The sequence below is a fragment of the Lepisosteus platostomus genome, chromosome 24, assembly GCF_059453375.1.
Source record: "Lepisosteus platostomus isolate fLepPlt1 chromosome 24, fLepPlt1.hap1, whole genome shotgun sequence".
Taxonomy (NCBI): domain Eukaryota; kingdom Metazoa; phylum Chordata; class Actinopteri; order Semionotiformes; family Lepisosteidae; genus Lepisosteus; species Lepisosteus platostomus.
Genome location: NC_142634.1, coordinates 17,935,050 through 17,960,658, shown reverse-complemented (window position 1 = coordinate 17,960,658; position 25,609 = coordinate 17,935,050). Strand labels below are relative to the sequence as shown.

The 25,609-nt window shown below is 47.3% G+C and overlaps 1 protein-coding gene and 1 long non-coding RNA gene across 10 annotated transcripts in view; one reads left to right on the top strand and one right to left on the bottom strand.

Annotated features, from left to right (window-relative positions):
• smtnb (smoothelin b) overlaps positions 1–25,609 on the bottom strand; it is an 82,739-nt gene that overhangs the window by 4,486 nt on the left and 52,644 nt on the right. For 3 of the 6 annotated variants that reach the window (XM_088618248.1, XM_088618249.1, XM_088618252.1), the window contains 10 exons: positions 21,929–21,984; positions 11,197–11,367; positions 10,675–10,750; positions 10,084–10,116; positions 8,570–8,740; positions 7,884–7,946; positions 7,626–7,689; positions 7,340–7,510; positions 6,223–6,349; positions 5,734–5,885 (listed from right to left, as the gene is read on the bottom strand). In XM_088618248.1, the coding sequence (XP_088474374.1) occupies positions 5,734–5,885; positions 6,223–6,349; positions 7,340–7,510; positions 7,626–7,689; positions 7,884–7,946; positions 8,570–8,740; positions 10,084–10,116; positions 10,675–10,750; positions 11,197–11,367; positions 21,929–21,984 (1,084 nt within the window). Of the gene's footprint in view, positions 1–1,084; positions 1,257–5,733; positions 5,886–6,222; positions 6,350–7,339; positions 7,511–7,625; positions 7,690–7,883; positions 7,947–8,569; positions 8,741–10,083; positions 10,117–10,674; positions 10,751–11,196; positions 11,368–21,928; positions 21,985–25,609 lie in introns of all 6 variants that reach the window. The other 3 variants (XM_088618250.1, XM_088618253.1, XM_088618251.1) reach the window with 3 other exon arrangements.
• LOC148641838 (uncharacterized) lies at positions 15,753–21,769 on the top strand. 4 transcript variants are annotated; one of them, XR_015929820.1, is made up of 4 exons: positions 15,753–15,950; positions 16,427–16,936; positions 20,104–20,274; positions 20,397–21,769. It is a non-coding gene; the product is annotated as an uncharacterized LOC148641838 (long non-coding RNA). The 4 variants fall into 4 exon arrangements; XR_015929819.1 differs by having other exon boundaries at positions 16,430–16,936; positions 20,104–21,769; XR_015929818.1 differs by having other exon boundaries at positions 20,104–21,769.

Sequence of the window (25,609 nt, the reverse complement as noted above, 5' to 3'; positions counted from 1 at the left end):
AAAAGGCAATGTTTACACATCTCTCGCAGGGAAACAGTTCTGGTGGACCGGGGCCAGCAGCCAGATGAGCACAGCTGAGTTCTATCCAAAAAGCTTTGCACTAATTACAGAGCAAACAGAGCCCGTCACTGCGACTCTGAGCATCCGAGCACAGCTCCGCCCCTGAGTAGATATGCATATAGTAGATGATTGTTGTCCGAGGTTTCAGGTAAGCTATGAATTGTAGCTGGATACACAGGGTCTACCCTCTTGTTTCTCTCTAACCAACTCTGCCTAGAGAAGCACTAAGAACCTTATCCAGATCCTTATCCTGTGTGTGCATTTTCTGATATGGACAAAACAGAAGGATCTATTCAAATATACAATTCTTCATGGTTTACCTCGCCTGTTATGAGAAGTGTTGAAGCACAACATGAGCAAAAATCTTTGAAACTAACCCAGTAGGCTAAAAAAACCTTAACCTAAAAGAGATAACTGCTCTAACAGGGCAAACAATGTAATTAAATTGTCGCTAAATACCATTAAAGTGACAAGTTATAGCAGAAAACGAATACACTGGAGCCAAACTCAACCATGGACCACAAAGCTTCATTATCGCCAGTGTCGCACACTGGACAGAAGTGTCCCATTGACAGTCTTACATTCGAGTCTAAACCAACTTCGCTGTGACACTTTTTCAGTGGTTTCTACTTCGCTTTCTTCCAATATAATGTTGTCTAGATATTGACCAAATATTTAAAACAAGGCTCCAATAAGACCTAAATAACAGGCATACAGTAACTGAGACACCTTAATTCAAGGTGAAAACCCCAGTCTAGTCGAGATGAAAACAACAATAAAGTCAGCTTGTGTCCTGAGCTGAAATAAACACCCGAAGAGCTCGTGGCTCTGAGGGGGAACAGGCCACAGCTGCTGTGTCCGATGCCGACGGGACAGAGCCCTACCTGACCGCCTTGCATCTTGAAGCTGTGGACAAGAACAGTTAGCGCTCCCCTTTCGCAGGGGACGTCCTGGCTGGACCACCCCACACCACCCCCACAACCACCACCAGCCGCGTGTCACCCCTGTGGTATCCCGCTCTCACCATTCGTTTGGGGGGGACGCAACTCTAGGAGGAGTTTTTGGTTTTAACAAGCCCTTTCTGGACGAGGCCTCTGTAGAACTCCTGGACGTACGTGTACACGCACTTCCAATCCGGCTCGCGCATCCGAACCATGTCCTCCACGTCCAGGAGCTGCGGACAGTCGGCCAGCTTCCTGCAGCCCGGCCGAGGAGCAGGGAGCAAGAGGAGAGTCACAGGGAAGACAGAGAGAGGACAGGAAGAGGAAGAAGGCAGAGGTGACGAGTGGTCAGGACAGCGGGAACGAAGGGAGGGGGGAGGGAGAGAAACAGAAAGGGACAAACAGGAGGGCGGTGAGCAGCCAACAGAGAGGTGAAAGAGAGGAGAGACACAAAAAACAAAAACATTACATTCTCTCAGAGACATATCCATGAGTCATCATGCATCATGAACGATTCTGACATGTCAAATGGAACGGCAGGGCGTGTCCATTCGTGGTGTGCACCGAGACAGGAGACTGGACAAGAGCTGGACAGAGGACACGAGCAGCAGCGCCACCCGCGCGGTCTCACGCCGGACCGCCCTTCGCTCTGTTTGGGCTCCATGAGTGGTGTAAAAATAAAGGCAACAGACACGAAGACACAGGGCTGCTCGGGCAGTGTGGGAGCAGCCGACGCACACGTCTCAGAAGCGTGGGGACAGGGGGTGAGAGGGACGGAGGAGGGACGACTCTTGTGATTTGCCTCTGACAGGGAGGTTTCTGATGAATCTTTTTTCATTTTTTTCTTTTTTCTACACTGAATTTGTTTTATGTCCTGGCTCACAGCAATGGTTCCTGTACTGCACAGCGAGCATGAAGGGCAGACAGGCTCCTCTGACCCAACCAGGCAGCAGAACCGTTCATCCTGATACTCTAGAATACTTTAAATCAAGACGCAGCACATGCCTCCCTGACATCACTGCAAGTCTGCTGGTTCCAGTATAGTCTCAGGAGTCTGCTCACTTCAACACCACCCCAGTGCAATCATGCAGACACTCGGAGTTTCCTAGAGATGGAACAGAGCCCAGTTTGCTGGAGAAAGTTTCAAGACCACAGGATGGGGAACCTGCGAGAGCAGCTTCCTCAACATGAAGCCATGGACATCACAACTCCTTAATATCACAGAAATAAAATTTAGATACAAATTCAGTATAATGAATTTCTTCAACAAAGTCCATGCAGACTGCTATCCGGCCCCTTACTACGACATCCCGTATAGAATAACTTTACCAAACGGTGAAAACAATGCAAAGTTAGTTCAGTCTCCTTCAGAGGAGTTGTGGGAGTCTGGAACAAGCTACCCAGCCATGCCTTTAAGAAACAGCTGGAGGAGATCCTCTGATCAATTAACTATAAATATCAAACTGGCTACAGGCGGTGAAAGGCCTGCTCTCATTTGGAACTGTTTGGATATCATGTCTTCTCACCCCTCGACATTTCAGCTCAAAGCTGTGGCTGGTCATCACCTGGAGATCTGTAGACTGAGCACAAATGTCTGGATGTTGACATGTCCAAACACAACCTTTAGCCTAAATTCCAATTTAGAGAGTAAAGTCTAATGCTTGTGTGTAAAAATCTAATATGATAATCACCCTACGTGGTAACTACCAATGGGGCTTTAGGAAGCATTATTCAATACATGATGTCAGGGTCATCAGAGTCTGTGAGAGGACAATCCTGCAAGAGGCAACAGGTTCACATGCAGTACGGATGCGTGGTGCTCAGGTCATCTATCTCAGTGAAACACTTCAGCAGGTGACTTCGAAGCAGAGGTCAGAGGTCAGGCCATGCTAGCTGCACACAGACCACCCAGGCAACAAACCCTCTACCTGCCATCCCAGAACAGGGTATTGGGCATAGTGACAATCTCTCTTCATTGTTTCATTAACAGTGAGTCCAAATATATTTCATTGGGAAAACTCTGGTACCAAAGTTCAGAAAACACTGGGCAATATTTAAGATGTACACTCTTTCATCAAATGCCGGGGAGATATCAGCAAAAGCAGAACTAAATGTCGAGTCTAAATGACAAGTCTTAGCATTTTTAAAAGTAATTAGTTTTAAGCTATGAAATACTGCAGAGCTAGAGAAGATGACATATGTTTGCAGTAAGCATGCATTAAGGTATGATTGCAACAATAGCTGTTAGGGTACTGAAAGCAGCCTCCCTCTATCGTGACTTCAGCCATCTGAGAACACTACAGTCATGTCTCATCTGCTTGGTGTGGAGAACTGACATTTCCAAATGTTTCCACAGCTCTTTATTTTTCCAGCAGTATTCATTTTATCTCCATTTTTAAACAAAGGAATGAATTAACATAAATACTTTCAAGCCTAGAGCAAGAGAAGAAGTTGAGCTTGGAACAGATTCAAAATATGGCCATTAATATAAGGAGTTCTTCTATTCAAATTCAAGTTGAAGTGAATCATTTCTGTGTTGGGCACCAATGGGTCCACGACGGGGTCAGACAGGGGAGTGGGAGTGTAATCCTCTCCAGAGCTTGGGACCGGGGTGGAAGCGGAGCAGTAGAATGGGTTTGCTGCAGCTGGGAGGGAAGAAGGATTCCGATTCTCAGCTCACGAGAGAGGAAAGCTTGAGGACAGGACGAGGGAGAGAAGGAGGAGACAGAGGAGGGGGAGAGAGACGAGGTGCGGAGACCAGAAAGGAGCCCTGAGCTCATTCCAACCTCCACACCAGACCGAGCAGGAGGAGACGGCAGGGGGACAGAGCACACGGCTCTCCGATTAGTGACCTTGCCAACCATCTGAAGGATTAATCTCACAAACGGGCATTTTTAGTACGGGACTTGGGAGGTACACAGCACATTACAAGGGAGGAGTTCACCAAAGCAGCTCTGCAGATAAAAAGGGAGATGGGGGTTAGATTGAGGGTTGCAGCAAAGTCAATGGAGTGCACAGCTCTCACACAGGCAGGACATCTTATAGCAGTACTCGTAATAGCACTTTTCCTACAGGACATCCATTTAGGCCTATCTCTGGGATGCTGGAAGGGCAGCTGTAGGCTTATGTTGTGCAGGGTGTACATGAAATGCAAACCCTCAATGTCCAATTAGCATATATTCCCTGGGCTAGGGGCTTTGACACCTTGCTGCACAGCAGGGGTAGGTTTGAGTCCCTCTTTTAATTAATTTTATTTCTTCTTCCCCATCAGATCCAATTTTGAAACAATTTTGTCTTTCAAAAAGGAGGAGAGGGGTCAGAGACCAAGCAATGAAGGGAACAATGCCAACATGACATGGAGCTGAAGGAGTAAAACACAGGTGAAATTCAGGAGCTCCATTCTCAGAAATACAGCTGGGATTTTTCTCGTCACTCATCAAATCCTGATGAGTTGTTTTACTTAAAAGTTCACTACACTGACATTGAAGGTGTGTGGTTCTATTTAAGCAGAATACTTGAGGCTGTGGAATCTCTTTCCTCCCAAAGCTTGATGTGATGAAAGAGTGAACTCTTTCAAGTGTATCATCGTGATCCTATGAAATCTGATATTCTGGAGATCTATCTGAAGCAAACATCCCAAGCTGCTGTTTCTTGCAATACGCCTTTCAGGTTCTTTCTCAACAGACACACCTGAGAAGCAGACGGTTGTAGTACCCGCCCCTGCAGGAGGAGAAAGATGGAAAACCTTCTCAAGTTGCCACCCCACTGCCTTCCTCTATAGACTTTTACCATTGTGCTCAGAAGGAAAGGAAAACTGATGCCATCTTGAGGGGCAAAACTAAGGCTCAGCTTCACCCCTCTTTGAAGAATCCTTAAACCCACATGGAATGTTCTCATCTTAGATCAAAGACTGGACTTGCGATAGGATACACATTTTGTCCAAAAAGCATGTAAGAACAGTGGCAGCAGTAGCAGCAGCCATCACCTGGTAAACAAGGTGTTAGAAATGAAGAAGAAAACAGGCATTCTGTGATCTGGTCAGTACACTGTATTTTTGGATTAAAATATTAGGACAATTGTGTCAAAATTCACACATCAGAATTAAACAGTGCAATCTGCTCAGAACTGTTTTGCTGCTTCTTCTTTGTTTGACACTACAAGGAAAAGGCTGCATGAATGAGCCACAGCATCTACACAAACAAACTAGCGGGAGGCTGGCGTCCACAAGGGCGGTCTCCAGTTCCTCCAATATGTTGAACACCGAACAGAAATGCTGGAAGCAGACAGCTCTGTGGACACCTTATTACTCTTTGTTACTACAGACCAAAGTTTAAAAAACAGAGTAGCTGCTTTTGTACAATTAATTATCAAAATGAAGAAAACTTGAAAAGCTTTCCTAAAACGATGTCGATCTCTTAGCACTGCTGTAAAAAGTCACACCTCCGAGTACATGAAGAGATTCCTTACATCTCTGGAAACCTTAATGAGAAAGGATTAAACACAACTAGGCCAGACTCTTCCAGTCACATCACAAATGTTAACTTCAAGTTCATCATTACAGTGTAAGTGAACTGGAACAATTTCAGCATTTGTTTTCATTCACTTCTGCATTTTTATCACTCCAAACTATAACCCCGGAAATTCCAACACGTTAAACTCTTACAGCTCCTCTCTTTGTCACTTTAGCTCTCACCCCGACCCACAGGGGGCAGCGCAGGCAATCTGTACTCACTCTGCTGAGCTGAAGGCCACCTCAAAGTTGTGCCGCCGGTTCTGGGGGTTGAGGGAGGAGTATTCGAAAGCATCGGGGAAGAAGTTGTGCACCAGAGCGCAGAACGCCATTCCGTCACTCCAGCTGGACGAGAAGTTCTGGATGTCGACGTGCTGGGAGTGAGACAGGTCACGCTCACCATGGGAGACCGCAAAAACTAGACCGATCCACGTCAAGGGGAGACTCTGCCGCCTCTCATCTTTAACCTTTCTTACTGGTTATTCGGAGCACATTCATTGGATCTTTAGTAAGATAATTCCTTTAGAATTATATCATTTCACACGTTTAAAGATGTATTAAAGACTCAGGAAAAACCAAGAAATCCTCTTTTTTTAAAACCCAGAGATAAGAGCAGTGGTGGTTGTTAGCAGGGAAATACCCGCACAGAGGCGCACGCGAGCCCAGTGTCACCTGGCGGGCTGCAGGCCATCAGGAAGCAGCGAGACTGACCTCATAGCCACGGGTCTTGGCACGGCACCAGTCCAGCAGCATCTGTTTGATCGAGTTGGCGTTGGGGACCCCGAAACTGGACGACCGCTGCATCTTCACCACCCGGGACACCGCGGGATTGGCTGGTCTAGTTCGAAGAAAGTCATGTGGTCACAACTCCGTCCCGCAGCCACGTCCAGCCGCAGCTCCTTTCCTTTTTACATACGGATGTTCCTTCTCTACTCAATGGCTGACATCGCGAGCCAATGGTATTTATAATCAATACTGAAGGCTATACTCGAAACCACACTCACAGGTGGAATCCTGCCTCTGCCCCTTTTAAAATACTGTCTTCTGCAATTACAGTCTATTACTCAGTCAGAGGGGATTTATTATCATTAGTTACTAACTGCAAAAGCTCCTGTCCCCCCACTGGGAGGACCCACTCATCTACTGCACAGCTGCAAACACTGCTGCGCCTGCAGGAGCAAAGAGATTCACAGGAGTCGAGGGCCCACAGCTCAATGGACCCTGAGTGACTTGAATTAACCACCATACCCATTTGGAAGACCCGGCACAGTGAGGTGACCTGAGTTTAAAACAATATCTGCACCACGGGACTCAATCCACCCTCCCACCGAGAGCCTTTACTGCTTCGGAAGCTCAGCATTGACTTGTGGTTGAGGCCTTCAGCCGGCTACAGAAGGCAAATCTTTAATACCAGGTGGAAAAGCCAAGGGAAGAAACCGTCCATGTTGCTGAAGCAGATTTACAGAGCTCAAAGATTCAGAGGGCAGCTTGAGGAGACCCACGTCCAGCAGGTGCTGCTCTTGCCCTTCTTGCTTCAGGGCTGGGAAACCTCCGTAACAAGCAGGGTGGCCAGAGAAGGGCGCTATATGAAAGGCATGGATCTGAAACGGACTGTGAAGCTCCAGCAGCTCCGTCTCCCTTTACTCTCTCAGAATTGCCGCTAAGGGACAGATCATCTCTACATGAAGAGTCCGAGGAACAGCCCAGCAAGATTCTTGGATACTAAGTAGTCAAATGAGCAGCCTGGCTCGGAGTCGTGACCCGCGGGGACACATTTAAAGCTCACAGTGCAGCCAGCCAGCCTCCCACTGGCCCCTGCTTCCCTCACCCCGCGCTCTCCTTCTCCAGCTTCTCGATCATGGCCTTCCTGGCCTGCGCGGCGGAGGTCTTGGGCAGGGTCTGGGCTCGCATCACCTCCTTGCGCCGCTCCGCCTGCTTCCTCTCCAGAGCCGCCAGCCCCCCGCCGCGGGGCGAGGAGTCGTCCTCGCGGTCGAAAACACTGGGGAGAGCGGGAACAGAGCCAGATCACATCCTTCTCCATCTCCAGATCGCTCCGAGCGCTCCCCGGTCACTGCAGCCGAAACCGTGCTTCAGATTCACCACTGGAATCTTACCTGCCCACTTTCTTGGTTGTGCTGGAGGAGTAGCTGTAGGATTTGGTCTGAACTGTGGTTCCTCCTGGAGGGACAGAGAGGCTGTTACCATCACCTACATCATACCAGCACACGGTCCTCAACAGGGACGATTCTGCAAGCTCTTCTTGTTAAGATATCTTCTACCATTTTCTACCAAAACAGGGGTACATTCCCAATGTGTATTTCAGCTGCTTGCTTTGCGCCTCCCCAAACGCCTCACTTGAAGTAACTACTCACTGTCTGATCTCTGGATGTAACTGGCCTCCACTGTGGTGCTGTGGGATGACCTGCTGCCATTATCTACAGAAAGAGACAGAAAGGGCCCATTAGCACAGCAGAGACCGAGGAGTGTGTGCCATCAGGCTCTGAGGAGGCATGGCCACTCACACTACAGAGTGGACACCTTGCTTCCAAAACAATGGAACTTTGCCTCCAAAACCGTTTATCCGTTACCCAACCATTTAAGGCAGTTACTACAAAGGAGTGTCAAAAGGAAATGAAAAGTCGTTGTTTGAGGAACAGTAAAGGTTCATTCCAGGCTGCAGCCTGAAAGAGGCTCCACTGGCATGGCACGAACCTCTACCTCCCCCTCTTAATTAGCCCACGTTGCCCATCGCCAGTGACTGTCAGGACAACTGAGCAGCAAGGACAGGACACAGGACACAGGACACAGCCTCGAGCCGGGCAGCAGCACGGCGGTCACTGCTCACAGCTAAGAACAGCTGCAGTGTTGTGTGTTACATGGATGACAAGAGATCAGCAGAAAACAGATCTCGGTGTCCTATTTGATACCCAGTGAGACAGGTAAGCGTTACTGAAGAGCAAACCAAGCGCTAGACCTGGCGGCTCAACACCGTCGCAGAGGGGGCAGGGAGGCTCATGGCCGCCGTGGGGGATGAGCAGAGTGCAGGCCAGGGGATTACCAGAGTGGGAGAAGCGGTCAGTTTTGGTGAGAGCGCTGACAGTAGAGCCGTCGGACGATTTCTCCGTCTTCTTGAGCACCAGCTCCCCAGAGCTCGTCGGCTTGGGCTTCTTCTCCTCTTGCTTCCTCTGCAGCTCCTGGAGCCGCAGGTCTCGCTCCTTCTCCCGCTGGTCTGGAGGGAGAGAGGGAGCCGAGCGCGCACGAGTGAGCGCCCCCTGATGGCCAGCACGCTGAAGAGCGCTCCACCCATCCCTGACCAGACAGCTACCTATCCTGATGGGCATGTGACGAACCAGACCCCACCACACTGCCAGCAGAGCTGCAGGCAGCTCTTACAGTTTCAGAGAAATCATCCAAACTATAAGGCAGAAAAAGAACACTTCTATACTGAAGTTTGTATGGAACTTTTAAATGTAAAAAAACGATCAAAGTTTTCTAAAATAAGGTTTCAACAAAGGGAAACCTACATGACAGACACAGAGATGTCAAATGCAGTGAATCCACAAGCATGCAGATCAAACTGCAATCAAACAAGCACAGCGCACACAGCAGCTGGACAAGCAGGAACACACACATATACACACACAGCTCCTGGCACAGGCAGCACAGCAAGGCTACAGAGCACTATGTCACAAAACACCCCACCCTCACACTGGCCTCTCCATTTCAATAGCACTGATACGGAGTATCCAAATGCAGTTTGCTTTATTCTGTTTCAAACAGAACAGTAAAAGCTTAAAAAAAACAATACTGTCCTGGTTTGTGAAGAAGTATTATTCTTCCACAGCAACTGCAGGTGCAGGTACTCAGGTACAGCCTCTAAATCTTCCTTCGTACAGACAAACCTAAAGGTGTCCTGGTGACATCCCTCTATTCCATTCCATCAAAAATTAAGCTCCAAAATACGATTAAGCAAACGGTACTGGATATCAATAGCAAGAGGGAGATGAGTGAGTGTTGAGACTACAAGACGTCTGCCCTCTCCAGCACAGGGCTCATCCTCAAACATTCCTCCCCAGTGACGAGGCCTCATCTCGAGCCAGGTACTTCACTCAAACTGCCCTAGTTCAATGCACAGCTGTGTAAAGGGTTACAAGTCTATGTCCCTTTGGATAAAAGAATCTGCCAAATTAATAATAACCTTAAAATCCACCCACCCCCAATGCTCACCGGCGTAACTCAAGTTTGTTTAAATTAACCTTTGGTACAGTCTGGGGTTTCTCTGAAGCTCCTGTGCAGCGACAGTATAAATAAAATAACCCCAAATCCCCACCTCACAATTAACTCATATACTGCCGAACATCATCTAAGAGGACCATATTCATGAAAGCAGTTTCTACCACAGCATATTCAAACAGGGAATTAAGAAGAAACATCTTAAGAGAAATCTGCGCCACTTTCCAAGTTCAGAGGACAAGAGTAGGTGTGCGGTAGTGGCACTGACTGCTCGATGAATACGGCCCACAGTGCCTCAGACTGGCAGCAACACAGAGCCACACAGCTCACGCTTCATACCTGGCTCCTCCTGGCCGAGTCCAAGCAGGACCTCTGCAGGTTGAGAGGGAGGTGAAAACAGAGGTAGAAAGATAAGTTGAGGAGAGAGAGAGGAAGGATGCCCAGGTCATGAGAGTGACACACTAGGACTTCCATGGGGAATTGGAGCTGCAGACATCAGGGGAGCACAGAAGTAATCAAGGGGCTGCATGGAGAATGGCACAGGGCTTGCAGGGAGACTTAGACAGATGATGGAGAAGACGTTATTCTATTATGAACACGCTGGAAGTCCCTCATTATAGCAGCCATAACCTCTGGCAACAAGGAAATTGTTTCTGTGAAAGCTAATGAGCTAAACCCACTTCAATGAAGAATCATTTACACCAGCTGAAAATTGTTTCACCCACAATCTTCACTGGTAATTGTTTTCCTGAGAATAAGTCTCCACATACGCTTGCAATCCAATAGAGGAAAGCATCTGAAAAAGAGGGAAATCCACTAATCTCCAAAAAGCACACCTTTCCTTTCGAAATAAGCAAAGCAGAAACCAACTCCCTGGGCCGCAGTCGCCCGGCGGGAGGGCGGCGCGCTTGTGTGCAGCTCACGACTCGCCTCTTTTCTTCTTGCGCAGCTCCCTCATCGCCGCCCTGATCAGCTTCCGCTCCTCGAAGTCCGTTGCCTCGTCCAGCTGTCAGAAGACAGTAGAGATGTCACCAGCAGCTCAGGGAATGGCAGCAGTCCAGTCCCCAGTCCCTCTCCTCCCAGTCCTTTGGCATTTAACCAAATTTAATTCTAAATAAAATCTCCTCAAAGAAACCGGAACCTCCTGGTGTTTTACAGCTCTGTGCTGTCTGCTCCACTTACATCAGCGGTGCACCGGACACAGAACATATCCATTCCTCTCTCTCCTCTTTCACCCATCAAGACTTCTAACAGTCTCCTCTGGACACAAGCAAACCCCATTTAGCTTGTTCAAATGAAAATAAAAGAAACAACATTTCAGAACTGGCATCTATCTCCGTTCTGATTCTCAGGGAATCAGAGTCTCCGTGTCTTTACAGCACGGTGACACTGCTCACTGCTCACTGCTCGCTGGCTCGGCCTCACACCAATCCCAGGGTTCCTTGAGCATACCATCTTGTCCAGGACCACCTCGTCGTCCACAGCGGCCAGGTCCTCCGGGGTGAGTGTCCCCGGCTTGTCCGCCCCCTTCCCCCTGGGCTCCTCGGAGCCGTTGGGCACGGCGGTGGCCTCGCTGGGGGCCGCCTGCGAGGGCTGGAGGGCTGCAGGCGACTCCGTCTCCATCTGGTGGAGGAATTAGGAAGGAGAATGAAGAGCTCTACGCCTTTGCTATAGTTGTCAGTGTGTATGTGTCTGTACAACCAGATTGGGCATATTTACAAGGGCTCTAAGCTGTGATGGAAATGAGAGTGATGAGAGACAGACCAGCACACACACACGAGCTTTGAATATATACAAATCTTTCCACTTACATGTGACAGGCCGTGCTATTTTTGTACCCCTGCACAGCTTACGCCTCAGTGTTAAATCTCCCTTATAAAGGATATTGTGCTTGCGATTGTCCAGGAAGGCTCAGAGCTTACTGCACTCACCACTGATTCAGGAGAATCAACCTGTCACACCTCTCCTCGCAGACATGGCTTTATTCACACCTGACAGCAGAAATCAACACTAAGCACTGTCACCTGCTACCCTGAATTAGACCACCTGCCATCTCCTGTAGTGCCCTGGTCAGCACTCCCTCTCTCACATCCAGTGCTGGCCCAAAGGTAAGCTCGGAGGTCTCGCACGCCCAGGTTTCCAGATTGCGGATGGGTTAAATGACTCAAGACGGCTTGCTGACATTTGGAGAAGAGTCATATGAGGCAGAACTGCACAGTTGTGTTCAACAGAAGATGCACAATGACTATGACCTGTACAGTGAAATGGACACGTGAATGTTCTAGGATTCAAAACGCTGGAGGCCATCAGTCCCCCACTCGCTGCCCTAGGATGAAGTAAAACAGTGTTTGGCTACAAGCAGATTTGCCCATTGGAAGTATCCCATTTCCCAGCCCTCGGTAAAGGAAGCCCCACGCCTTTAACTGCAAGTATTCCCAGTTGACTGATGAATACACTCAGAGTGTACTGTATTCAATGAAACTGTGCAGATTCTGTAGACTCTAGCACATTCTCATGAATGCAATGTAAAGCTTCAGCTGCACTAGATTCTGGTGCTCATACAGGGCAGACAACAGGAGATACAGTACTTGCACCCAACGCAAGTGGATGCTAATGGCCAATTCCCTGCAAGCAGGCAGACTGAGCCAGGGCCAAGCACAGCGAGAGGCTGCTGACCGCAGTGGAACCCATGCGGTGTGCCAGCAATCTGACACCTAGTCAAACTGCTGTGAGAATAAGTACAAAATAATAAAGACATTTAAAGCACCTATTGTTTCTGAATTCCAGTTGATTATTGCTGATCAGAAAGGAGAGGTGCGCTTGTGGGGGCAGCACAGTGGCACAGTGGCCAGCTTCTCAGCTCTGGGGCCCTGGGTTCAGTTCCTGGGCTGCTGTCTGTCTTATGCAGGGCTCATGCTCTTTGATGTCGAGAGGCAGCCGCCTTCACCCGTATTCAACACGTTATCTAATGCTGGAATCTTCTTGTCCTTGACCTTCTGCCATGCAGTTCTCATTATGAGGCCTCCTGGCAGTACCCCCTCAGTTTCGCGGCAACTTTTGTTTCAGAAAACACCTAGGCTTAGTAGCTGACCCTCGATTTTGCGCTTTCGTCTGCTCTTGGTGGCAGTATTCATCACCCTGATGTCCTGCTCAGTTGCAAGTAATTACAATGATCCACTGTGACAAACAAGCCCTTTAATTGCAATTAAAAAAAACAGATGGTAACTTGGACTGAAGCAAAGCTGCAACTCTAATAAACCTTTAATTACCCTGCCTGGTAGCATTAAAGCCTACGTAAGATGGCCCCAACTGCAGGGTAAGTGTGAAGCCATGAAAGACAGACACTGGGTTGGAGGCAGCTACACAGAAGACTACCTACAACTAAAAGTTGGTTTGGAAAACAGACATACTGGCGACAGGAGAACAAGATGTTAAAACAGGTTAGTCAGAGACACATCGCTGCACTGAACATGCTTGTCAAACATTAAGAACATGTCCCCCAAATTTCAAAGACCTCTTCTGTGTCATTACTCAAAAACTATGGAGCCTTGCCTCTGTGGCAATAAGAGCTAAATGATCCCTCTTGAAAGTTAGCCTGATGTAACCGAATAAGAACTCCAAGGAAAATACAAACACACACAAGGCAGAAGCAGCGGGATGCCCGCCAATGAGCAGTGGTGTGGCTGCACCAGAGGAGCACTCTCCTTCCCTGCAGGCATAAAGACTGACGGCAGGCGAAGAGGTGGGTTTAAGAGCTCAGGAGTTTAATTAGAAAAGCTTCATCAGCCTCCACTGACCTACTTGTTCTCCAGGGGCAGGCTGGCCAGAGCTCAGAGGACTCTACCCAAGATGACCGCGGCTCTCAGGAGCAGCGCCACCAAACCCAACCCCAGCTGCGCTACAGCACGCCCCCGGACTCCTCGCCTCGGCGCTGGTCCAGTCCAGCAACCCAAGCCCCTCTCCAACAAAACAACCCAGAACAGCCTGGAACAAGGCCTGAGGGGCCAGCACTAACCTTAGAGCTCTAACCAGAAGGTGACCGACTTGTGTGAAGTGCACGGGGAGAAAGTGTACTGAAATATCAGATCGCTGACATTAACGGGCAGCTGTTAGACATTGCAAATGTTGTCATCAGTGATGCAATTAACTTCATACCAGCTCAGAAATAGTTGAGAGGAAAGTGCAAAAGCTCCTAAATCAGTTTGATAAGAAGTTAGCAATGGTAACTCCAAACAGCATAATGCCTGCTTCACTCTCGCCAAACCGTGAAATCATACTGAACAAAGTGATTTATATAAAAGATCAAAGCTATAAAAAAAATACGTAAGAAGTCAGAACTGGGGGACCATATTCCTACCACAGAGAAGGGGTTTTGCACTTTCACATTTTAGAACATGTGAAAAAACGTGCCCACAGCTGCTCCACAAAGACGGCTTCCCTAAGAGACCATTTAACGTGGTGGAATCTTGGAGGCTGGGAGCTCCACCAATGCACTTTTAGAAACCTGTCCTGAGAGTCATGGGGGGTGGTGGGTGTGTGTGTGCGTGGGTGAGAGAGAATGAGAGCACAGAAAACAAGGGGCAAGAATTCGTGATCTGGGAGGGAATGACAGAGAGGAATTTCTTACAAAGGCGGGGGTTATCTGCAGTTCTACAAAGGGGGACTTCAGTGTGCTCAAAGCTTTTCCAGAGGAGAAACAGGCAAGTTTAAACCAGGCAATCAGAGGACCAAGCTAACCTGCTAAAAACACTGCTCAAGGCAAAGGAGAGAGAGATCAATACAAGAAACTTTCAAAATTCCTGGCTTTGCAGAAATAAAAAGCATTTAAAAAGTATAAACAGGTACAGGGAAATGAACAAGCAATGAATAAGGCACGTGGAAATTTCAATGCATTTTCTGAAAGTACTAGCCCTGTTCTTTTAGTTTTCAAGCTGTAGAGAAAGGAGTGTGTCAAGCAGTTTGGTATTTGACGTGCAAGATAGAGGCCACACTATAAGACTGCAGGAATTGAACATGAACCAGTCTCCTTCCTATTGCTGAATTCCTTGCAGCTTTCCCAGGATGGGTTGGGATGGAGCTCTTCGGAAAGAGAGAGCACATCATGAGACCAGATAAGAAGAGAGGTCATAAACGAGAGGAGGCGACCAGCCTAGTTTGCCTATTTCATTGCATATTAATGCAGGAACTGCATGAAGGGGTGCCTTGGAGCGCCCCCGAGGCGCACGGTCCCCGCGCTCGGCCAGGCAGGGGAAGCACGGCACTTACCACGCCGCTGCTGCTGTGGGAGAGCGCAGCCCCAGAGCAGGAGAGGCGCCGGATGGCGAAGGCGGGGGGGTGGGCGATGGTGGAGGGCAGGCCCAGGAGCTGCGCCAGTGCCTCCATCTGGCAGGCGAGCTTCTCCTGCTGCGCACGCAGCTGCAGGTTCTCCTCGCGCAGGTCGTTGATGGCAGCAGCCAGGGGGCGCACCTGAGCAGCCATCTCCTCCAGCTGGGCATCTACTCGCTTCCCACAGGCCTGGAGGTCCCTGTGGATCCTGCTCACTGCGTAGCGCAGCGTCAGCTCGAACCCACAGCCTCCCCCACCCTCCTCTTCCTCCTCAAAGTCCCCGCTGCCCGCCGCTGAGGAGTTCAGGAAGTCCCAACTGACACCCGGCATGGCTCCTTCAGACAGCCTCAAAGCCCAGGCAAGCAGCTGCGCCTCGGGTTTCTATTGCAGCAGTGCTTTGGTGCAAAGCTGGATCAGAAGCAGGCTGCTTTGTAAGCCTGGTCCAGAGCTCGCACTTTCACGGCTCTGCCTCAGTGGCTTTAAAGACTCCAAACACGTTCCCCCTCCCTTGCTCTCTCTCCTTCTCTTTATATCTCACAAACCTTCCCTCTTCATTCGCCAGGGGTCTGCCCAATTACAAAGGGGACTCCTGTTGCCAAGGACGTTCTCGTCACCCCATTGCTGCCACCCACCACCATCTGCATGAATCTAAAGGCTTGCTATTATTCGGGAGCAGGGGTTGGGTGAAAGGGTGGGGGTTCTGGCTGGAACGCTTCAGGCTTCCTATATTTAGAGCAGTCCTGCCCTTCACGCCTCCAGTGGAACGCAGTCCGGGCTCGGAGGGAGAGTGAAAGGTGGCCCACTTTTCTGAGCACCCTGTCACACGATTTGTCGTGGAGAGTAGAAACCTACCAGATACACGAGCAAAAACAGAGCGACAGGTATGTGGATAGCTGAAGGATCCTGAAGGATTAATGTAACGGGTGAACTGTACATCAGCATAACTTTCTTGTGAACCACGATGTAGCTTTAAGTCTGTTGTATCCGAAGTATTTCTGATTATTGGAAAAACTAAATTGCCAAGTTTCTTCTGTGACTGAAAAATGCTGCACAGTTAAACCCTTGGCTGGGCCGTGTCATTAGCAGACTATGACCTCTGTGACCTTGAATTGTCAGTGTTAGTATTGTGTAAGTGTGGTCAGTATCACCCCATCTCCTCTGCTTTGAGCAGCCTAGCCTGTTCAGTTTAAATTCAATGTTGTACAGTAATTTAAATCTGTCTCACATGTTAAAAAAATACCCGAAGAACTGAAGTTGAAAAGGTTCTTAAAATTGTTTCAATAAACTGCAAAAAAAACACTTGATAAAGAATGAAATATGTTTGCCTAAACCCCACATAAAACGGTTTCTACTTCAGCAGTGCCGTGGAGACAGAGGTGACCCCCATCTCCAAAGGTACGCGTCTGTTCTAGACCAGACTGCGGCTTCACTGACAGCTGTGTGGGGTTTCAAATCAAGATCAGGAAACGGAAAAACAAAATGGTCATTCAAGGCTAAAAATAGAAATGGAAAAACACTGAAGCAAAGGTTCTTAGAAAGCAAATCACTGACCTGAACAGCTGCCATGCTGAGAGGTGATGGGGAAAACTCCCCAGGAAGGAAGATCAAATTAATCTCTCTACTCTCTGTGTGAGAGATACTGTGCTCTTCACTTTGCCTAAAAAAAGACTGTGGACAGACTGGGCTGCGTTTGCTAACAGGTGTTGCCACCAGTGTGTGCAATGAAAAAGGAACAATGCTATCAACAGCGACTCAGTCACAACATCATAAATAAAGTCATTCCTTTGACAATCAGAGGCCTGAGGGATCTACTCCTGACTGACATTCCAGATGTCCATCCAGTACGATGTAAAGAGCATTAGAGCAGGTAGGCTGATTTTGGCTGCACATACCTTTAGAAATCGTTGAGCTGCAGCCCTCCTGCGTTCAGCTTCCTTATGTATTGTGTGACCTTCAACTTTGCCTCAATCAATTACTATACACCTGCAGTCCATATCACACCTTTCAAGTACAACACATCCAGTACAGCTGCAGCAAAATCCTGACAATCGCCAGTTTAGTAGCGAGAATTACAGAAGTCAAGCATATTTTTACAATTTTAACTTAATTGTGACTCTTATTGCTCATGCTGTTAAAAAACCCTTTTGCGTGCCAATAATGGCATCCAACCCCTGGTCAGTACCGTACTGAAGACCTTTTAACCTTCTGGTATCTTTATAAGGAATTATTCTGGTTTCTCTCACATTACCTCCCAATAGCACAGCATTTTCTTTTTGCAGTGTGGGGGTTTAGAACCAAGCATATTATTTACACTGTTACGTTAAAAATGTTGTTATAATATGATTTCCCTCTTCCATGGAAACTGAACGTGTTTTAGAACATATCCACCTTCACTCATTCTAGTATGGAGCTGATCCATGCGCCCAGAGTCATGCCAAGAGTCACACGGCTCCCTGCCTGTTTGAAAACACTCAAGAAGGAAATGGCAGAAGAAAGGAATGAAAAAAGTGGTGCAAATGTTTCACAACAATAAAAGTGACAAATGAGCCGGCTGACATTTCGCACAACAAAGGCATTTGCACTGCACCATAACATAGTACAGATTGCCAAGGATTTAGGAACTAGGGTGCATCTTGAAATAGCAGGCCTAGTCTAGCTTTATTGAGGAAAAGTAGGTCAGCACCAGCCCGGTGGTGCCACAATGTCGTGTCTGTCTGGGTTGAGAGGTACTGCGTCAACTTCGCTAGACCAGGAAATTAACCGTGGACAGCACACAGCTCATAAGCTATAAAATCCGACGGCTTCAATCATTCCATCCACCCAGCGGTTTCTAGCTGCTCCTTCCGATTCAGGGTGGTGGGGGAGCCCATTTCGCCAAACAATGAGGCAAGGCTGAGTGACCTGAACTGGACACCAGACCATCGCAGGACACACACAGACATGCACACACTCACACCAGGGCCCAAGTAACCCACCAGTGTGTCTTTGGACCGTGGGAGGAAATCGGAGCACCTGGAGGAAACCCACACAAACAGCACCCCAGGTCTGGAATCGAACCCAGGGCCCCAGCACTGAGGCAGCAATACTGACAACTGCACCACCATGCTGCCCTCTTTAAGTATCCCTCTTTTTAATAAAGGATGAAGCATCCTACCTAATCAAGTCATTTTCTCAGCATACCCAATTATCACACACCTCATACCCAAAGTATATTCTGGGAAAAGTAGGATGCATCTCTTCAATGTGTCAGAATTGTGGATCAACATTAAGATGGAAATTATTTTTTAGAAAACGAATAAACTAAAAACTGAAACTAAACTTAATACCCATAAAAGGTAGGAATTTTATGTAGGAATTAAGTGGTTAAAACCACTTAAAACCAGTTTAACAACATAGAAACTTGTCACTCTTGCACAGATCTGAATGAACATGCTGATAGCCTTCCTGAGAATATGAATCAGCTTCTCCTTCGGTAAACCCAACGGCTTTTTCAAACCCTTTTCAAAAGCTTTTCTAAAAAGGGCACTTTGGTTCATCTTTATAACTGCTATACAGTTCTTAATTCCTAACTAAGCTCCAATACAGCACCAGGCAATATACAGTATATCTGCACGTGTGACATTTCAACACAACACCTTCATTAAAATTACTCGCTACCATGTCTGACAGAATATTTCACATTCAAGACTGACAATCCAAAACGCACACCCACACCCGTCTACAGAGTGAAAAAAATCCTACAGTCCTAATGACATAATTCCCTGAGACTTTCCAGGGACAGGACCTTGGAGAGACAAAGCCAACTTTCGGAGTGATGAACAGAAGATACAATGAAACGGTCTCTCCCCATATTAACACCAATCGTCCATCCACACATCTCACAGTAAAACATAGCCCTGTCTCTTATGTGAAGCACACTAAGACTCACTGTAATGAGACGTGCTGTCTAAATGAAATGTTATTTACCATTAGCAACCTCAAACAGCTTTAGAGTCCCTGCAGGGATGGTAATGCAGCCTTGATTTACTCCAAGAGGCAAGCATAGCTGCCGAGCAGCAGTGAGATTATATTTCACACACTAACCTTAGCCTGGGAGTCTTCTAATGTCCAGGTGACAGATCTCAGAAACTCCCTGATATTGCCTTGTCCGGCTCGGAAAACTACTCTGCCTGCAGGCTGAAGCAGCAAGAGCTTCACATTTCACAACGGCCAAGATCCCTTTCCCACCCAGCAATCCTAACTGGAGCAAGACAGTTTAATTCCTTCCCACCCCCACCGCCTCACCACAGACGCGGCATTAGTTTAATTAACTAGCCTCCTAATCCGTTAACGAGATTAAATTACAGCCCAAGTAAAAAAAAAGCAAAAGCTAGAAGCAGTGCTCGCTGTTGGGGCTCTCGCGTGGGTGTGGTTCAGAAAGTTCGGGAGGCCACACGGAGCCCGAGATCAGGATGAGCCGCAGACCTCTGTCCTGTGAACCCATTGCACATCGACGCTCTTACATGGGCTTGCAACTGCAATGGGGCAAAAGGCAACTTGGAAGAACCAGAAAAAGACGCTGAAGTCGTGCTCATAGCCACGGTCCAAAGCAGGGTGATCATCATCGGAGAGGGGGTAACGCACTGTCAGCTACTTCAAGGAACTGATGAACCAACGTCTCTGGAGTCTCTTGACTGAGACCAGCCAACAGGACAGCCCTGTGGCCGGCTGGAGACCACGGAGAGGATCTACAGAGTACCATCGCTGTAAACTGCGGAGCAACGATTCAGGCTGTATAATAGGCATTCCTGTCGCCCCTCACTACAAAGATGGTCTTGCAATCTGAAGAGAGCAGCTCCAGATATGGGAGTAGTAACCCTAGGTCAGCTGCATGGGGCTTACTGGGAAGATGAGGGTCCAGCTTCAGTGATACAGCCGACTCCCAAATAAAAGTAAATAAGATGACTGCATAGGCTCGCTCACTAGCTCTTGTAGGTGAGCTTGGTTACAATTTCAGAGCAAAATAATTTTTTCCAATATTTTTTATGTTCCCAGAGCCGTCCGCATGTCGGTTGCGAGCCTGTCAGGTGGAGTGCAGGGCATGCACAAGGGAAGACCAACCTCCACACGTCGCACTCACGGCTGGGCTTCTGCAGACTGTACGACAGAGGGACGTTACACTCAATGAAATGGGAATTAAAGAGCCGAAGAGTTCGAAAGTTCAAGGCAAGTCCAAGTGGAGGAACAGTGACCTGATGTACTGTATTAGATTAGTCTGGATAAGACCGTGTAAAAACTCCCCACTCTGCAGAGTGAAATAAGATTTATTCTTAACTAACACATTCTAGACCAGATGTTCAGAAGAGCAGCACAGGGGAGAGCAGACCGAACCGCCGGCTCCAGAGCCGCAGCTCTGTCTGAAAGGAGACCGGCCACCGAGATTACCGTGCTGCAAGAGAGGGAAAGAAAAGGCTGAGAGGAACCGAACTGGAAAAACAGGTGGTAATGGAGCAGAAAATACACACTGCTGGGATGACGAAGCAGCCGTTTATTTTCCCAGTATTCCTCTCGCTCCTTGTATGGAGTCGTAAGGGTTGGGAGATTATCAATCAGTTTTTAACGGCATCTCTTTCCAGCACCACCGAGCTGGAAGCAACCCGCCGGACAGCCCGGGGGCACCAGCGCAGCCTCCCTCTCCTCGCATTACCCTACAAGGACACTCGCCTCCAGCTCTGCTCTGGGCCCCGAAGGACCCCGACGCCACGCAGCTGCACGGCGAATAACGAGCAAACGCACGGAACACAAGGCTGAACACGACCCCAGATGTCTCAGGTTTGGCATTACAGCGGAGCGACGGCCCCCGAGCTAGCCCTGAGGGCAAAGGAACGAAGAGCCTGCGCCCCTGTGCCACCCAGCTGCCGATGACGATCAGACTGCTGAAGGCAGTAGTTTGGGGAAGTAAATGTGGGGAAAAGCTCCTGTTGTGGTACAGGGCCACCTCCTCATTACTCTACCCTCTCAATAGAAAAGACTTTTAACAAGATCCTGGCAGAAGGTTAACAAAAAAACAAGCGTACCCCTGCACTGGCACACCTCAATTCAGGCTTGATTGTAAAGTCCTGCTCATGGTGTATAAAGCTCTCTGCTCGCGTAGCAGACAGCGATGAGCCTGTGTCCCCAGCATGCAGCCCGGCTCAGGAGCCTGGAGGTGCAGAGGAGCCACCAGCGCCAAGTGTTTCCTTTCAAGCCTCTGTGTGCAGTGGAGCTGCCAGCACCCTCTTGTGGTTTTTCAAATCCCATTCTCACACCTTGACTTTCTGAACACTGAATAATTCCAAAAGATCGTTCGTTCGCATTGAACACATGTACTTTGATTTCACTTGTATATAGTTTCTATTTACATGTTCTCCATTCAGTGCAACAACCTCTTCTCATCTTTGGACTTGGCGGCTACTCTGAGAATTTGATTGACTGAAAGGGAACAATGTTCTTTGCAGTTAATAAAATAGGATGTCCAAATTCTGGTCTTCAGAATTCCCAAACCTGCTAGGTTAGGTAGAAACCAACCTTCTCACTTAAATTTTTTTAATTAATAAACTGCTTTACTCAAAGTTTTAAACCATCTGAAATAAAAGATTATAAATCAATTACAAAATGTAAAAGTTGGAAACTAACCCTCGACATCTTTAAAGCAAATAAAAATAAATAAGATTGAAGCTTATTATTAGTTCCTTTAGGTTTCCATTATGCTCAATCCAGCTCAGCTAGAACAAAGACCAGGACTGGAAGACCTCAGGTGTGTGGATTTTTACACGGGGGTCACGTGACAGCACATGCACTCGATCGGTACAGCGTGAAGGAGCAGGCGGTCGAGCCTCACCTTGCCGACTCCACTGGAGATCTTGAAGGGTGCGGCTCTCAGGCCCAGGGTCAGCTCTGTGAAGAGGAAGCAGGAGAAAGAGGTCAGGCTAGAGAGGGATCAGGCTCATCAGGTAGAAAACACTTCCTCCAGCCTTCTTTAAGCTTGTCATTAAAACAGGAGATGTAAAACCATTACAAGGTAATTTAAAACAAAAATGATTACAATCTGCTGACTAGCTTTGTCCACAAAAAACTGTACTTTTTCCCCACCTGGTACTAAAACTGAGAAATACTGCAGAAAATCTTAAAGTATAAAAAATGTTCATAGCATTCCTTAATGACAAAATGTTTTTTTTCTTATACGCAAACAAACAGTCACCGTCGTGTCTCCAGCACAAAGGGTTTTGCCTTTATCACCCAAAGCAAAACCTCTGATGGGATCAATTTGATATTTGAGTGCCTCATGAAAGATTCATTCATAAAAAGCAATTGTGTATACAGTATACAAGAAAGCCCTCAAACATCACCGAGCTGAAGCAGGTCTGTAAGGAACAATGGGCCAGAATTCCCCCCAGGCGATGTGAGAGAGGGATCGACTCTTACAGCGAACGTTTCAGTTCAGGTTATTGCTGCTGAAGGGACGCCATAAATTACTGAATCGGGGGGCGGGGGGTCATAATGTTGCACACAAAGATATTGAATGCTGGGTATTATTATTTTCTTAATAATTACAAAGAATTTTTTGTTATTAATTTGTCAAATGTCAAATAAATGTGTTAATTTAATCTACTATTAAGACTAGGTGAAGGAAAAGTGGCTAAAATGTTAAATCATAAAATCTTAAGGGGGGTGTATTTTGTGTCAGAAGTAAGGAACTCCGATCCTTGTTTGCCGAGTTCCTACAGGTTTTAGAGGCATCTTTCAGGAAAACTATATACAATAGACAAAGTGGGAGACACTGAACAAAGAAGCTGCTTACGAGCCAGCATGTTTAGGTAGATAAGGTACAATATGTTCAGCTTCAAGACAATGAGGGGAAGAGATAAAACGGAAAACAATGTTAAGACGGATAAAAGCTTAGAATTTAAACCAAAGGCTAATTTTTTTACAATATAAACACCTCATTCAGAATATTGTGTGCAATTTGTGTTACGTTGCAGAAGTGTTACAATGCATTAATCCAGAGAAGAACCATCAGATACACTCCAGGGCTTACAGGAATGCCCTACACTGACATGCTGGAGAAAATGAACCTTTTTTGTACTGAACAGAGACTACTATGAGGGGACCAGATCCAAGTATGGACAAAGTCAACAGCGCAGGCGACTTCTGAGCGAACACTGAAACACAAAGCAAGGAACACTTATGGAAAATCAAGAACAGGAAGCACGTTGTGAAAGTGTGGTCTGTGACACCCTGGGTTCCTTCAAGAAATCAATGGATGAGATACTTGGATCAATGAGCTTACAGCACCCAAACAAATAACCTTTTCTCGTTTGTAACCTATGTTCTAATGAACCCCATTGGACTGGAGTCCCAAAGAGAGAAGCAGAGATCCACACAGGCTGGACTGTGCTGTGCACTACAACCATACAGTAACAGGTCAGCCTGGCCCACGGGCTGCTGCAGGATAAGAGCAGAAAAGCTGAAAACCTCTTCTGTTCAGATGGTGAGAAAAAGCGGTTTGTGCCAACAGGTCAGAGGGTCCTTTTTTAATAGAACTTCGGCTGTTCTTGTTTAAGTAAACTGTTTGGCTTGGAAGCCCTTCAAACTGTAAAACCCTCTCCTGTTGTTTTGACAGCCTAGCAGCTGGATGAATCTGTGGTTTAAAGAGACAGTCGAGTGACCAGAGCTAATCCTCTGACTTGTCTGCAGCTTTGCAGGACCTTCCAATAATAAGCCTGGACTGGTCAGTGCCAGGGAGAGTCCCTGAAGGAAAATGCGACGCAGTACACACACTGAAGGGCACCCCATTCACTGCATCCACACTGTTTACCACGGCCCTGCAGTGAGAGTAGACGGTCAACAACTGTAAGCGTGTTAAGATACCACCCTGCATCACAGCTTAAAACCCTCACGGGCAAACGTCAAAACTGAGAGTGAATGTTGACTTCTCTTCCAACTCCTTTGCTTTACAGCAGCTGCTGTTGTAAACCTCAGAGAGGCATAAAGTACACTCTTCCTCCCCAGGTACAGGGGAGAACTTCAAGTTTCCAAGAATCAACAAGCAGGGCTTTCCTCAAGCATGGAAAGAAAACTGATTCTGTCCTTGTCTTGTGGCATTCGGATCTACTGTAGGAGCAGCATCAAGCAGAGCTGTTTTAACAGTGATCCTATGAAAAGTGCAACAGACGATTTATGCAGCGAATCCTCCCACACTCCAGTCAAAACTTGGAGTAATAGATGTGACCATACAAGGACAATTTTGTACTTAGTCAAGACAATAATTTGGCTTGAGTTTATTACTTTGTAAAAACATTCTGACTCAATCTCATGCCACAACCTGCTGCACTGCCTAGCTTTACACAACGTCATAAATTAGCCAACTTTAGATCACTAAAAGAATTATGAGATGAGTCCTCGTTCAGCTCACCATGATGGCTTACGGAAGTCTTCACAGGAGAAAGCTCAAATGATACTACATTTTTCACCAGTTCCTGTACCTTCTATCCTACTATGATCTCTGGCAACACAGATCAAGTATGCAGGTACTTTCCAAAGCAGAAAGACAGGGAAACTACTGCACACACAGAACCAGTGAGTCTTCAATGGACTGTTGGAAACAACACACCAGATACAGGTTCTTATTCTGATCCTGAAAGATCCACTTTTCTTGGTTTTGTTCCAGCTGATCTGCCAATACAGATCCTTTCAATTGAACTTCTTCCTTGATTAGACTTTTTAAAACTTTTTCAGTCTTTAACCTCTGCTTTAAGCATGTTATTGCAATGGAATTTTGCAAACAGAACTCAAGCCACGTTCTTCTCAAACCTCCTTATTAAATTTGTTACCTTTCTCCTGCCAAACAACTCTTCATTAGCGGCCAAATATGGGTGTGCAGACACAGGTGGGAATTACACATACTGCTCCACGAGTGATTGTTCTGCAGATGGCCAATTACTCACATTCCACACACAGTAAGAAAGGCAGGTATGAAACCTTTGTTGATATGAAATAGCTTGAGAGTTTATTCTAATTATTAACCCCATGCAATTTCAGCTACAACTGATCTAATAAATCAACTTCCTCAAACGATTAAGAGTTCAGTTAGAATGAAAACCAGAAGAGACGGGTATCTCCATGACATGGGCCCATTCCAGGCTCCGGTTACATCACAAGCTGACCGCCAACAGAGAAGAATTGGAGTTCAAGCAACGTGCCGCCTGCCTGCATGCGTGTAGTGATGTCAGTGAGAGACGCTCTGCTCCCTTTCCAGCCAGGCACTGTTGAGCTTCCCCAGTGTCAAACCAGAATCACCTTTAAGGAAATTACTCTGGGGAACTTACTGCTGCAAAATCATTTTAAATCCTGTATACCAGAACGCAAACAAGACAATAGACATCATTAAGGCAGTGCAATTCTAACTAAAAATTCTGGTCAAGCAAAAAGACGTCCCTAGGAAAGACGCTATTCAGATACCAGGTGTTTCCGGCAGTGTCTTTCCTGCCTGCTTCTTTGCTCTGGAATTGTACAGATTAGC